The sequence below is a fragment of the Neophocaena asiaeorientalis genome, unplaced genomic scaffold (genome assembly GCF_003031525.2).
Source record: "Neophocaena asiaeorientalis asiaeorientalis breed wild unplaced genomic scaffold, Neophocaena_asiaeorientalis_V1.1 scaffold713, whole genome shotgun sequence".
In the NCBI taxonomy this organism is placed as follows: Eukaryota; Metazoa; Chordata; class Mammalia; order Artiodactyla; family Phocoenidae; genus Neophocaena; species Neophocaena asiaeorientalis.
This window is the reverse complement of record NW_020174925.1, coordinates 587,902-602,185: the sequence shown is the minus strand read 5'-3', so window position 1 is coordinate 602,185 and position 14,284 is coordinate 587,902. Positions and strand designations below refer to the sequence as shown.

The following is a 14,284-nucleotide window of genomic DNA, read 5'->3' as shown; positions in this document are numbered from 1 at the left end:
GTTTTTAATACAAAAGAAATAAATAAATAAGAACCAACTAAATCTGAAACCCTGTGCTCTCCCTGCTGACTTAAGTCTCACTTCCCTCCCTGTATCTCAATGGTCCCTAAGCTGCCACCCAGCTCTGTTTTCACTATATCCACAGCTCACCCCGGGCTGACACCAAGGGTGGGGGTGGGGGGGCAAGGAGGGATTTCCCAAGTCAGCAGTCCTAGCCCTGAGTCACTTCTGCACTCTGCAGGCATCAGCCTCTGAGCTGGAGCCCTCCACAGGGTGGGACCAGCAACCTCACCCTGCCCCAGGCACCACCTTTGGAGAAACCACCACCTATCCTGGTCTTACCCCTCCCCACTTCCTGCTGCTGACCCGGCTAACCTGAGGCAGTCCCAGAGAAGGGCCTCGCCCTCGGCCGATCCCACATTCGTGGTTAAGGAGATATGGTTTCAAAGGCCAGACTTTTCTGGAGTTCAGCACATTTCTGATCTTTCCCAGCTCGGAGGAGTAACAGCTGGAGACCAGTGTACTGACCAATAATGGTTACTGCTCCCTCCAGCCCCGGCAGTAAATTCTGCCCAGCATAATGTGAACTGAGGCAGTTTCCTGATGCTTGGAGGTTTATTCGGAATGCATGATCATAAACAGACCCAAGAAGCTCCAGCTCACCCCGGGAAGGATTTCACAGTGACTCACCCCGGAGCCTCAGCCATTCCCAGAGACACAGCCTCACTCTCTGAAAATACATTTTTGTCCACGTTTAGGGAGAGAGTCCTGGCTGGTTATTCCCAGGACTTCTTGGACCTTGCAGGGAAAGATCATTTGGGGTGAAGAGCCCCCAGCTCTCGCTGACTCAGCAGCCCACCAGGAGGCAGGCTGCAGCGGTCTCAGGCAGGAACTCTGTAAAGGCCCAGGGACTCCGAGAACAGGGCAGAAACACCCCACCTCTGCCTGTTTCAGAGCCGCACAGAGGGAAAAGCAGTGCCACCTATTATAGCACTGCTCTCCCATTCTAGAACTGAGGTGAGAGTGGGAGGGCTGAGTGCGATCACTACAGTGGTCAGTATAATCTATGCTCCAAATAGGACATTTCGGAGAGTGAAAGGGGGCGTCATTGATAGCTATGCCAGAATAACATATGTTAAACAGGAAGATGTGTGGTCATGCAGAAAACATCTCCCACTTCTAGTGCCAGATTAGGGGTCTGCTGCTGGGATGGTACCCCGTTCCTCCTCAGAACTGTGCCACTGAGGAAAGTCCACTTCCCAAATCAGAGCAAGGCCTCTTTCGGCAAGCTCCCCAGCATCCCAGGGAAAGGAGAGGAAACTATCCTTTAGGAACCACAAAACTGTGGCAGGGCCGTGATCTGTCGGTTCACCACTGCATCTCCAGGGCCAAGACAGTGCCTGGCAGCTTGTAGCAGCTCAGTAAATCCTTGCTGAATTAATGAATGAATGCCTAAGCAGAGTTTCTCAAGTCATCAGGGAACTTCAGGAAACCAGAGAGACTTAGCAACCCTAGGTAACACTGTTACCTAAACTAGGTAACAGTTTAGGTTTGAACTCTAAACTGTTATGAAAATCTAAGGCATTGCATAGACTGCTAAGCAATGCCCTTTGGTGGAGTGTATAAATAAATGTGAAACATGCAAAGCTTTCAAATACCAGACTGAACTGAAACTGCAAGCTTCCAAATAAACTGGTTGGGAACAAATGATTTTGCTGTTGAACTTCAAATAAACTGCAACTACTTCCTGCAATATTTCCAATGTGACCTCATTCAAAATTTTATTGGCCAGAATTGGGACTGCATCAACGCCATCTTCGCTGTGTGTATGTTCTCTGCAAAGCAGGGGCCATGAGAGAATTAGATTTGCAAGAGATTTATTGGGGGAAATGTCTGTCAAGGCTAAAGAAAGAGGAACAGGAGAAGGCAAGGGAGGGCTTTCAGACCATGATTCGGCAGGGACACCTGGGAAAGGAGGAGGGGAAGGAAGGAGGGATGGGAAAGAACCACCTCAGGCTCGACGCAGTCCCGAGAAAGTTTCAGCCAGGCTAATGGGAAATCCTGGAGCCAAAGTTGCCAGGAAGAAGAGTTCCACATCCTGTAGGAATAGGCCAGCACGAGTACCCACCCCACTCCCCGCATCAGTCACTGGCTAGGAGAACGTGGCCTCCGCGTGAACATGGTGGCGGAGCAGAGGGCCAGCAGCCGGGCTCTCGGTCCACTGCCCCCGCAGCACCAGTTCTAGGCCGCACGTCTTTGAGGCTTTCACAGACACTGTTTGAAATACTATTCTCCCTGGAATGACTCTTGTTTTCTGTAAATCCAAACAGGCTCTGGAGAAATTAGGCCTGCTATCAGTTGAATACTCGAAGTAGATAACAGGTAAGCTAACCCACCACCACCATCTTTTCCTCCCCAGGGCCGTAACTTTTCATTCCACTAGTCAAGATAGAATTTTCTCACAGAATGTCAATCAATGGCAAGCTTTTATTTAAAAAATAGAAGTCTGTTCTTTCATTTGCGTATTTCCAAAGAATCAAACTCACCCTGGGCAGCCTGCATGGTGGCTGTCCAGAGGGACTGAAAAGGGAGGCATCTGGTCACCATCATCCAGCAGTAAATGCTTTACGGGGTTAGATTTTGAGTTCTTCATGCTGCTCGCGGTCAATCAGTGGCTGTGATTTTGGTCCAGGAGCCATCCAAGGATGGATGGCCATCCCTCCAAGCCATCCAGAAGCTGAGCCATCCTCAGCTCCTACCCAGATGGAACAACTTCCGCAGAAAGGCTGGTCCTCCCCAGTAACCCCTGTAAGAAATGACACAGAAAAGTTCTTTGCGTCGGAAAAGATGGGGGTGACTTCGGCCAGCCTGGCGGCTGCTCACACAAAACACTTATCAGGCCATACAGCAAGACTGACAGCGAAGTAGAAAGATCCCAGGACTAGGAGGGGACAAGTCCTGGCTTTGACACTGACTTGCTATGTGAGCCTGAACACGCTGACTCGGTTCAGCCAAACAAAGCCCCTACTACATGCACACTGCAATCCCTTCTACCTTCACCTGCTCGTGAATTAAGTATAGGTCAGGGTTTCTCAGCCTCGGCCCTACTGACATTTTGGACCAGATACTTCTCTGTGGTGCAGGCTGTCCGGTTCAGCAGCATCCTAGGCCTCTGCTCACTAGATGCCAGTAGCATCCCCTCCAGTTGTGACAACAGAATGTATCTCCAGATGTTGTCAAAGGTCCCCTGGGGAGCAAAACCACCCCTGGCTGAAAAACACTGGTATCGATATTCTGACTTACTTTTCTTAAAGGGGTTAGGAAAGTCAAATGAGATCATTTTTTTTTGCAACAGAAAATGAGGAATTATTAAGTTTGGTACTCTGTTTACTACTTGAATGCCTACTGTGTAGCTGTCTCTTTAGGTATTGTCTCATTCTTCCCCATCCTGCGAGGAAGACAATGTTACTTTCATTTTGCAGATGAGAAACTTAAAACACAGAGAGTTTAAGCAACTGGCCCTAGGACACACAGCTAGTAAATGGCAGACACGTGATTCAAACAAAGGTCAGACTCCAAAGCTTATGCTCTTAATCGCTATGTTTTCTTTGTCCTATAACATAATAAAAACAAAAGCAAGGTAGCAGATGATAAAGTACTTGACATGTCAAAGTGACTTACTATGATGATTACTATTATTTATCCAGCAGCAAGAGAGAACCAGAAACTGGAAGACAGAAGACTCGGTCACTGCCAATAATGGAGACAACAGGCTGCATCCCCTGTGGGTGGTAGCTGTGCTAGGGCTCCCTTCCCTCACGCAGGGCAGCCTCTTTCCCACCACATCTGGCCGAGGCTTCAGAACCCTTCTCAGGCGGCCATCACTAATCTATGAGACCTGGCACAGCAAGGTGGTTCCCTTTCGACAGTCCTGCTCGGGGTCATATCTCCTGAAGCTGGAAGGCCTTTTGGAAACAACCGCCCTGCACAAGTCAGTGCGATCTGCTAACAGCTGTGCCTCTCCCCCAGGCAATGCACTGACCTTAGCATCACATTCCAATACAGGAACGGCATCATGTCAGCCTTCATGAGGTACATGGAAAGCCTCTCTTTGCTCTGGTCAAAGGGGAAGGTTTCCAGGGGCTGAGCGTTGTAGTCAAATTCCGCGAGAATAACACGGTTGTAGCCAGTCACCAGTGGACACGACGTGTAGCCATCATACTGAAATTGGCCATGAGACAGAGTTGGAAAGTGGCTTCTTTCACGGTGCTATGTAGATACTTTAGAATTTATTGTTTACTCTGAGCAGTTGTAATTTTTTTCTTTTTTTGTATATTCTAATTTTTTGTACAGTGAAAAAATAGAAATTATATAATACACTAAAGGCAAAAACTGAAGTGCCCATATTAGAGAAATTAAAGAAGTGGCAAAATTGTGGGAAAACACTGTTTTCATGCAGAACGGAAGATGGTAAATTGAGACAGTGATTCTTACAAGGCGTACAAACCTTCTTCACTGGTGTTTGATTCTTCATAATCAGAGAAATTGTTCTGTCAAGTATTCCTGACTGGGCAGCTACATGAGAAATGGAGAAGTCAGAAAAACATAAGCAACTAGATTTTCCATGAAAACTAATTTGTAAATAACTTTAATGTGAACATGTTAAGAAGACCCCATCCCTCTAGACTGTAACTAGAGCACAACTCTTAACCCAGTGATGAAATCTAGCTTCACCAGGGACAAGACAAACTAACATGAGGGGCTCCTGAGGTGACACAGTGGGAGGTACACAGCCTCACTGTGGAAGTCTTGCCAAAATGTATGATCTGAATCTGATCATCAAAAACTACTAGAAGGTTCTACATTGTGGGATATTCTACAAGATAACTGGCCTGGACTCTTCAAAAATGCCAACGTCATGAAAGTTAAAAAAAAAAAAAAAATAGTCAGAGGCTTCTAGATTAAAGAAAACCAAAGAGACATGACAACCAATACAGAGTGTGGCCTTTGACTGGCTCATGAATTTAAGGGGAATTGGGGCCGGGGGGCGGGGAAAGCTATAAAGGACATTTTTAGGGAAAATGGAGAAATTCAAACTGGATTGTATTGATGATTTTATAATACAATGTTCAGTTTCTTGGATATGATAATGGTCTTGTGAGTATAGAGGAGAAAGTGCTTTTTCTTAGAAGATAGAGGTTGAAGTGTTTGAGGGTGAAGTATCAGGATGTCAAAACTTACTTTCTAATGACTCAACCAAAAAATGTACATAGTGATCAAGCAAAATATTAATTTATTGGTTAATTATTATGTTAGTCACAAAATATTAATAACTGGTTAATACCTGAAGGGTATATGGGTATTCACTGTACTTTCAAATTCTTCATAGATTTGAGATTTTTGAAATGAAAAGTTGGGGGAAAATTACTGTTAATAATGAAAAAGACGGGTTTCCCTGGTGGCACAGTGGTTAAGAATCCACCTGCCAATGCAAGGAACACGGATTCAAGTCCTGGTCCAGGAAGACCCCACATGCCGCGGAGCAACTAAGCCCGTGCGCCACAACTACTGAGCCCACGTGCCACAACTACTGAAGCCCGCGCACCTAGAGCCCACGCCCTGCAACGAGAAGCCACCGCAATGAGAAGCCCGCACACCACAACGCACCGCAACAAAGAGTAGTCCTGGCTCGCCGCAACTAGAGAAAGCCCACGCACAGCAACGAAGACCCAATGCAGCCAAAAATAAATTTTAAAATAGTAATAATAATAATGAAAAATACATTCAATGGATTTCCTAGAAAGTCTTTCTTAGGTTGACATAGTCAAGCAGAAGTAACACGTGTTTGGCAGGTGTGTAATTCACACAAAACGCTCCCATACCTGTCAGCAGGGAGGTCCGTGTTTCATAGCATCTAAAGAAGACAGTCCCTGTCTACAGAAAACAGAATCTAAAAGGCAATTCCCTCCATCACTGCTAGAGCAGAACATCGACGTGATGAATTTAGTTTCCCAGGCTGAGGCCTTAATCATGTACCAATCAGGGCACTCTCCACTGTATCTGTCTTAGTGCAATTTTCTGCTCTGCAAGCTTTCATTGACTTGCATGTGTTTTCTGGGGAAACAAATGCTTCCCTAGTTTTACGGTGTTTCAGGCAGAAGAAAAATAGCCACCCTGCCCGGCATCGGGGGCAAAGAAGGCCAGGGATGAGAGCACGGCAGTATGAGAAGTAACAGAATTCTAGAGAGCTGGAAAAGCGGTACCTCTCTCTCTCTAATGCCCCCTCCCCTGAAAACCACCCCTCTGACAGAGAAAAGGCAGATGAGGTCGTGCTACTCTGGTGCTAAGCACTCAACAGATACTTTCTTCTTTACACAACACTAGGTTCACGGACAACTTGCTTCTGTGTTGGGGAGGCCAAAGTCATTTTTAGGCCACAAAAGTTTCTTCATGATTAATGAAGAGAATGAAATCTATCTTCATTAATATCATTAGCACATAATGAAATGCCACTTGTGCCCAACTTTTGTTTTCGTTATGACGGTGCCTGAGGATGACATCACATTGAGTGGGGAAGAAACACAACTCGTGGTCTTACCTACAGCAGCAGCGGTCTTTGACGTCGGCAGGTTGGTGCAGTCCCCGATCCCAAACACGTTTGGGTACCGCTTGTGCTGCAGAGTGTCTTTATCCACGTCCACCCAGCCGGCAGCATCAGCCACAGGACTTGTCTTGAGGACATCTGGTGGGCTCATTGGTGGAGTAACGTGAAGCATTTCATACTACGAAAAGGGAGAGCATCCAAATGTGAGTTTCTTCTGTTACTTCTATAGCCCCACAAGCTCCCGTCCTAACTCCCTAATCCACACACTGTACTACGGCTGCACGGAGCACTGTAAGTGCTCATTACTGATCCACACCCACTCCGAGATTTTACACGCTCCCGTGCAAATGTGGTGATAAAATAACTGACATGGTCTCCCTGTACAGAGGGCACGTGATCCCTTGGGCAGTAGGCATGGGGGAATCCGAAATACTGGAGTGAACCTCACTAACATTTTGAAAGAACTCATTGATGTTTCTATTTATTACTAAAACAAAGCAGGGGCTGTATCTCAGTTGCTCTCGCCCTGACCCTCATCTGTCGACTTGTAAAAGTCTGGTACTTCAGTTTTATTCTGCAAAGAGGTTCTCAGAGCACCTGAAACTTGTAAAGGCCATGTTAGGAGCTCATAAGTGGGCACCATTCCCAAATGTGGGCCAACACTCAAAATACATAAAGGAAACCATCAAAACGCCAATTTAAGGAGAAATAAAGGTGGCAAGAATATTGGCTAGCACTTTGAAGAAGGAGGGGTCTGATTCAGTGTTGGGTTTATTGAACCATGTGGGAGGCAGGGCGGATTTTTTTTCCAAAAACCTGTATCAGGGTTACCCTTGGCAATAGGGCACTAACCAAACCTGGTCAATTCTGATGGCTCATTTAACTCTTTTGTTTATGTAATGTTCTTTTTTGTTTACATGATATTTTGCAGTTTATCCTTTTTATTCCCTTCATTTAATAAACTCCATCTAGCAATATCAAATTGATTTAAATGTTCACAAAACATTTCATTACGGCGAAAACTTTAGCATCTTAGGACAATCCTAACCTTGTAATAGTCAACAACCCCTGGTTTCCATAAGGAGCTCTGATCCCTCACCAGGGCCTGGCAGTCATTGGCAGCAGAGGGAGTTAGGAAGGTGACTTGTATTTATTCCCACTCTCAGACAATTATAAGCTTAATCAACCTTAAGGTAGAAGGAGTGGGGCAAATGGGCAGTGTTCTGCGAAGTACTCTGGGTGGCTCTTCTGGGGCCTGGGTCCCTGAGGCTGGGTCTGTTCATTTACATGGAGACTGACCACATGTCTGCAGGACAGCAGATGGAATGGTCAAGAACCGTCATCCACCAAATTATTAAGGCCATGTCTGTATCTCTGCAGTTAACCAGACCACATTTTTTAGCTGAGGACTAAACCTTACTAAAGTTACTGTGCTTGAATTTCACAAATACACATGAATTTCATACATCTTTTCTAGGAGGAAGGTTAAATAGTTCCACATAATCATCATAAAGGTATGAAGCTTTACTTGAGAAAAGAACTACTGGGGTTTGCATTATAGATTTGCTGAAAATTAACATTAGCATTCAGTTGTAGCTTGTTCTTTATCCATTATTTCCATAAACTGAATCTGATAAATCACTTGGTTATCCTTCATTAACATAAATCATCTATTGAGAATATAAACTTTAATGTTCATAAGCAGCATTTGGGAGACTTGTGGAAAATGCAGGTTCCTGGGCCCCACCACCCCCAGATCCCAATCCAGTAGGTGTGGGAGAAGAACAGCAGTCTGCACTTTAACAAAATCCCCTAGTGATTCTGACATATGAAACCTGTAGATGATAGTCTTAGAAGCTCTGGCTTGAAGGAACAGGTTCGTTTACAATGAAAAATGAAATGCTATTACTTAGAAAGTGATTTCACCTTTCCTTTCCTCATCTATAAGGAAATGCACTATGTTAGACAATCTCCAAAATCTCATCAGTTCTAGGACTCCATGATATAAAAAAAGTTTAGGACTTCCCTGGTGGTGCAGTGGTTGAGAGTCTGCCTGCCGATGCAGGGGACACGGGTTCGTGCCCCAGTCCGGGAAGATCCCACATGCCGCGGAGCGGCTGGGCCCGTGAGCCACGGCCGCTGAGCCTGTACATCCGAAGCCTGTGCTCCGCAATGGGAGAGGCCACAGCAGTGAGAGGCCCGCGTACCGCCAAAAAAAAAAAAAAAAAAAAAAAGTTTAGATATTTATAAACATAGGAAACTTGGACCAGTTCACAAGCTCTCTATGAAGGATCAGAGACTATAGGCTTTTGGGTACATTTAATTCTTTACAGCAGTGGTGCCCAATCCTGGTTACACAAGAGAATCATTAGGGGTACTTTTGAAATTCCCAATCCTCAGTCCACACCCTAGACCAATTAACCAGAATCCCTGGGGGTTAGACCCAGGCATCAGCACATTTTAAAAGCTCTCCAGGTTATTGCAATGTGCAGCCAGGGCTGAGAGCCACTGCTCTAAAGACTTTTGGTCGATTTTTTGAAATTCATATTTTAAACAGTGGAATTGGGTCTGGAGGGAAAATCTTACCTAAAATCCTATACTTCAAAAGGGCACAAATAATCTTCTTTCCTTATAAACCCTTTAGAAGAACCATAACCATTTATTTATGCAAGTCCCTATCTGCAGCCTCAACTATCCACAGCACAGCTGAGAACCAAAGTAAAAAGGCCCAGATAACAAAATTAAGTCCATGCACTCAAGCTCATACACTTTGCTCATAAAAGTATGCTGTGGGCCCTCACACACACATAGCCTATTTGCTTTTACTTTACATAAAATTTAATGAGTTTGGCTATCTCATTTTCCAACCAATAAAAAATTAGAAATAGCAATTTAAAAGAGCTGAAGCTGGAGGGACCTTCCAAAGCCACAACTACCTGACAGCAGGAAAAAAGAAAACTGGAAAACCACAAAGCGGACACACACAATATCAAATAACAGAGTAGTCTGAGACTCTTTTGTAAGGTGATAACTAGCTCTAAACAACCCAGTAGGCCCTAAGAGCATAAATCTGCAAGAGCTATGCAAAATTATGACCCTGAACTGGGGCAAGTAGATGAGCCTGAGACATACTGTGACACCAGAAAGCAAGGAAGTGCTCAAAAATATGATGGGGACATGTCACAACGACATAGGAGCCATCCTGAAAGGGCTCCTACTGACCAAATCTGGGACAACTTGAGCACCAAAATAATTAAGGACAGGGATGAATTATAAACCATTGGGGGAAAAAACAGAAATTCATGAGTTCATACTAATAATTAATTAATTAATTGAGAAGAGAGGGCTTTTGCTGACAGGATGCCAAGAGTCTACCAGTAAAGGTGGAGGGAATGCTGGACTGGAACATCATTTTGCAACCATCATAGTAAAGACTGGATTAGGCAAAAATCATCAATGGATGTTAAATCTAGTGGGAAACTTTACAGAGTAGGGTGTTTGCGTGGTCTGAAATTGCACCCCCCTCACCCCCACCAAACTCCTTATTATTAGCAAGGAAGAAAAAGAATAATAATTATACAGTGGAGAAACTGGACCATATCTTTTTGTACCGTTTTTTGTTTGTTTGTTTGTTTGTTTGTTTGTTTGCGGTACGCAGGCCTCTCACTGTTGTGGCCTCTCCCGTTGCGGAGCACAGGCTCTGGATGCGCATGCCCAGCGGCCATGGCTCACGGGCCCAGCCGCTCCGCGGCATGTGGGATCTTCCCGGACCGGGGCACGAACCCGTGTCCCCTGCATCGGCAGGCGGACTCTCAACCACTGCGCCACCAGGGAAGCCGTGGACCATATCTTGACTGGCGATCAAAATGAACATCTTCAGCGAGGGGCAGATGAGCACTGTGTGCTTTCCCATGTTATGCCCTAGAAAGACACACCACTTATGCGGTATTTCAGTCCAAAAAGCAGAGCCTGAAACTCATCAGAAGAAAACATAAACAAACCCAAAATGAGGAACATTCTATTAAAAAAATAAAAGTGGGGTGGGAGGGAGCTGTATAATGTCAGTGTCATGGAAGACAAAGAAAGGCTGTGGAAACATTCCAGATTAAAAGAGGCTAAAGAGACATGGCAATTATACCAGCTTCTGTCCTGGAGGGGATAGCACTACAAATGCTACTTGTCAATCAACAAAACCGGACTGTAACTCATAGATTAAAATATTGTATCCAGGCTAAATTTACTGAATTGATAACTGTACTGTGGTTATGGAAGAGAATACTCCTATCTCTTAGGAAATTTACAGTGAAATATTTAGGGGTAAAGGACCATGTTGTACGATGTACATAACTCACCTTTAAATGCTTTGGGAAAATATATTATATTACATTACATTATACTTACATATAGAGAGAAACAGAAAGTGAAATCAATGAGTAAAACTCTATAATAAAGTGAATCTAGGTAAAGTCTGTATATAGTCTTCTTTGCACAATTTTTATTTTTGCAACTTCTCTAAGTTTGAGATTATTTCTAACTAAAAGTTTTAAAAAAATATGACCTTGAGTCATTAGCAGCATTTTAAATGATAGTCATTACATGCCATTTAAGAAAGGAAAGATGTGTGAAATACATTTTAAAAAGAGTTTGTACTAGGAAGCTTAACATGTAAAGTTTTGATGTTTACAAAATTCATCTTTGGTTCACTTCAAAATTTCCTTTTATGGACTCCTTCATTCCTCTAAAAATGCTGAATGAATAAACTGTGACTCTATGTACTGTTTCCTCATTAGTAACAGCTCTTGCCAGAATGACAATAAACAAATGATGCTTCCATGCATCTTCTCCAGATGGCTTTACATCTTGTTCTTAATGTACTAGTCCCACACTTCACAGAAGAAGACACAGACACATAGAAGCCAAGTCCATATACAAAGGCTAGATCTTTCCAAGCAGGATGTGGCTCCACCAGATCTTTCAAGGACTTTTAAGCATTTCCTTTCAGGCACAGGTAAAAGATGTTTAAAGATAGCCCCTTCCACAGTTGAAAGATACCCATCATTCTTGAACTACCCACAAGCAGGGCTGACTCTCACAAACCATAATTTGAGACAATCACCAAATCCTGCATTTAAGGAGCCTTTCTTAAACTCTAGGCAATAAGTGAAATTGTAAAATATTTCTGGCAGCTTCAAGTGACTCAATGCCAAGGAAGTACACACAAAATAGCATAAAAATTCACTTGGTACTGGTAGATGAACGCTCCTCACCTCCCATAGACACAGCCTCTTATCTCTTTCTCTTCCCCACCCATTTTGGTCCACCGTCTCCCCTGTTGCAACCCTAATATGCTCACTGTAACCAGCCTCCCAAGCACACGATGATGACGGACAAGGAAGTGAGGGCCTCAGCGCCGCCTGCATCTATGGCACTGCTCAGCTGACAGCTTCACCTCCACACTCACTGAAATCACTTGGGTCTCTCCAGGTTTGTCCAGATTTTCAAAAACAGCCTCTTGTTTATCAGCTCGGACTTCAATGAGGTTCTGCTTGTAGTTAACGGTGAGATTCCTCTCCCGGATAATCTCCTGCAGGGCATCTGCATACTTCTTGACCCCAAAAATTGCTCCAAGAGAAGTGTTGAAAATGATATTGGCCTTGGATCGCTTCCCTGTCTGAGAAAAAGAATAGAAACAACCAACATCAAAGTATTACTCTGGCCACCCTTTTTTTTTTTTTTTTTAACCTAGACAAGACTTAAAATCCTCAGAAGAGACCTCGCCAGCTTTCTCCATCATTGTGCACTGGTGGGTGAGCTGTGGACCAATCCACTGCCTCCACATTTTCTGTCAGTGACACAGCAACTAAGTGCAACTTGATTCAGGTGTTGAGGTGGACCCTGTTCAAAGAGGGCCAGAGATGAAAGTCAAGTCCAAGGGAAGATAGAACTGAATTGTTTATTCATATATTCATTTGTTGATTCACTCAGTTAACATTTAATGAGGTCCTAGAGTTGGCCCGGTACTGTTCTAGGTGCTGAGAGGACAGAAGTGAACAAAACAAAGTTCCCGTCCGCTTGGCTCGTACGCTCTAGTATTGTTCATATGTTTCAGAGAGGCTGGTATCCTCCCAAGTGCCTAAGATCTTAAGGCACCTGAAAGAGAACCTTCCTCTCGGGCCATCTAAGACTTGGGAGATGTTATGCAAAGAGAATTCCAGGAGGGAAGAAAGCTAACCTCTGACTCTTTTCTTTTGTTCAGCTCCTTTTAGGATTTGCTCACCTGGATCACGCTATTTGAAAGAAGATGGGTGGGTAAGAACCTCAAAAGGCTGTGCCAACCTGGAATTCTCATGACCCAGGAGTGACCTTTTCTTAGAAACAGCAGTGATGGTGGACCTGTTCCTTAACTGCCCACCCCACAGGGTTGGGGCAGGTTTACATAACCCAGGGGAAGGCCTTCCCAGTGCCAGGCTCCAAGCACACATTCAACACCTCTTCAGTCCCACCTTCCCCTCCCCTTCTGCCCACGTGTCCCTTTACAGAACCAGAGGCTGCTTTGAATCCTGTCACTGTCTCAAGTCAAACCGTGCTTTGGTAAACCAACTGTGACATCCCACACATGGGCAGGAGGGCGACAGCAGCTTCTCCACAGCTTCTCATCAGGTGTACCTGAGCTGTGGACACCTGAAGGTGTTTGAGGAACGCTGAGAAAGCATCCTCACCCAAACATCTCTTTCCACTAAGGTCCAAAGTTCTAAGTGAACAATTTTTTGTCTTTAGAGTTGGCGGTTTGCCTATCATACATCCAAGAATATATAATAAGAGCCAAAATATATTCATAACACTGAAGTTGAGTGGGAGCAGCTGAGGATATTATCATGTACAAACATGAACGATGTGCAGCTAACTGTGCAAATGCACGGATATATTTAAACAATCTCTAACATATCTCACCAGTAGACTTTTTTTGTTTGTTTGTTTTTTTGCGGTACGCGGGCCTCCCACCGCCGTGGCCTTTCCCGTCCCGGAGCACAGGCTCCGGACACGCAGGCCCAGCGGCCATGGCTCACAGGCCCTGCCGCTCCGCGGCACGTGGGATCCTCCCAGACCGGGGCACGAACCCGCGCCCCCTGCATCAGCAGGCGGACTCCCAACCACTGCGCCACCAGGGAAGCCCCTCACCAGTAGACTTTTATACACACTTTAAAAAGTATATTACAAAGACTATTTAATAACATATAATACATATAAATTTGTATGTACAGTATGATTATAACCATGTTAAAAATATATGTATGGGAAAAAAAATGGAAGTACATGTCAAATTGATGACAGCAGCTATACCAAAGCAATTGGATTATGAGTGACTTCTTCCTTTTTTTCTATTTTGTAAATTTCCAATTACATAATTTTGTACATATGTAATAAAAATTTAAAAACAAAAAAGGTATTTTGACATGGATAAAAATGAAATCCCGGGCTTCCCTGGTGGCGCAGTGGTTGAGAGTCCACCTGCCGATGCAGGGGACATGGGTTCGTGCTCCGGTCCGGGAAGATCCCACATGCCGCGCAGCGGCTGGGCCCGTGAGCCATGGCTGCTGAGCCTGCGCGTCCAGAGCCTGTGCTCCGCAACAGGAGAGGCCACAACGGTGAGAGGCCCATGTACTGCAAAAAAAAAAAAAA

General features: G+C 44.6%; 1 protein-coding gene across 3 annotated transcripts in view; it reads right to left on the bottom strand.

The window, feature by feature from the left end:
* Positions 1–2,454: 2,454 nt before the first annotated feature.
* The window catches only part of SQOR (sulfide quinone oxidoreductase), a 46,662-nt gene continuing 34,832 nt past the window's right edge, over positions 2,455–14,284 (bottom strand). Inside the window, exons 6-10 of one of the 3 annotated variants that reach the window (XM_024761350.1) lie at positions 12,066–12,275; positions 6,599–6,782; positions 4,508–4,575; positions 4,043–4,221; positions 2,455–2,806 (exon numbers count right to left, since the gene is read on the bottom strand). In XM_024761350.1, coding sequence (XP_024617118.1) covers positions 2,749–2,806; positions 4,043–4,221; positions 4,508–4,575; positions 6,599–6,782; positions 12,066–12,275 — 699 coding nt within the window. In that variant the 3' untranslated portion in view covers positions 2,455–2,748. The remainder of the gene's footprint in view (positions 2,807–4,042; positions 4,222–4,507; positions 4,576–6,598; positions 6,783–12,065; positions 12,276–14,284) is intronic. The other 2 variants (XM_024761352.1, XM_024761351.1) reach the window with 2 other exon arrangements.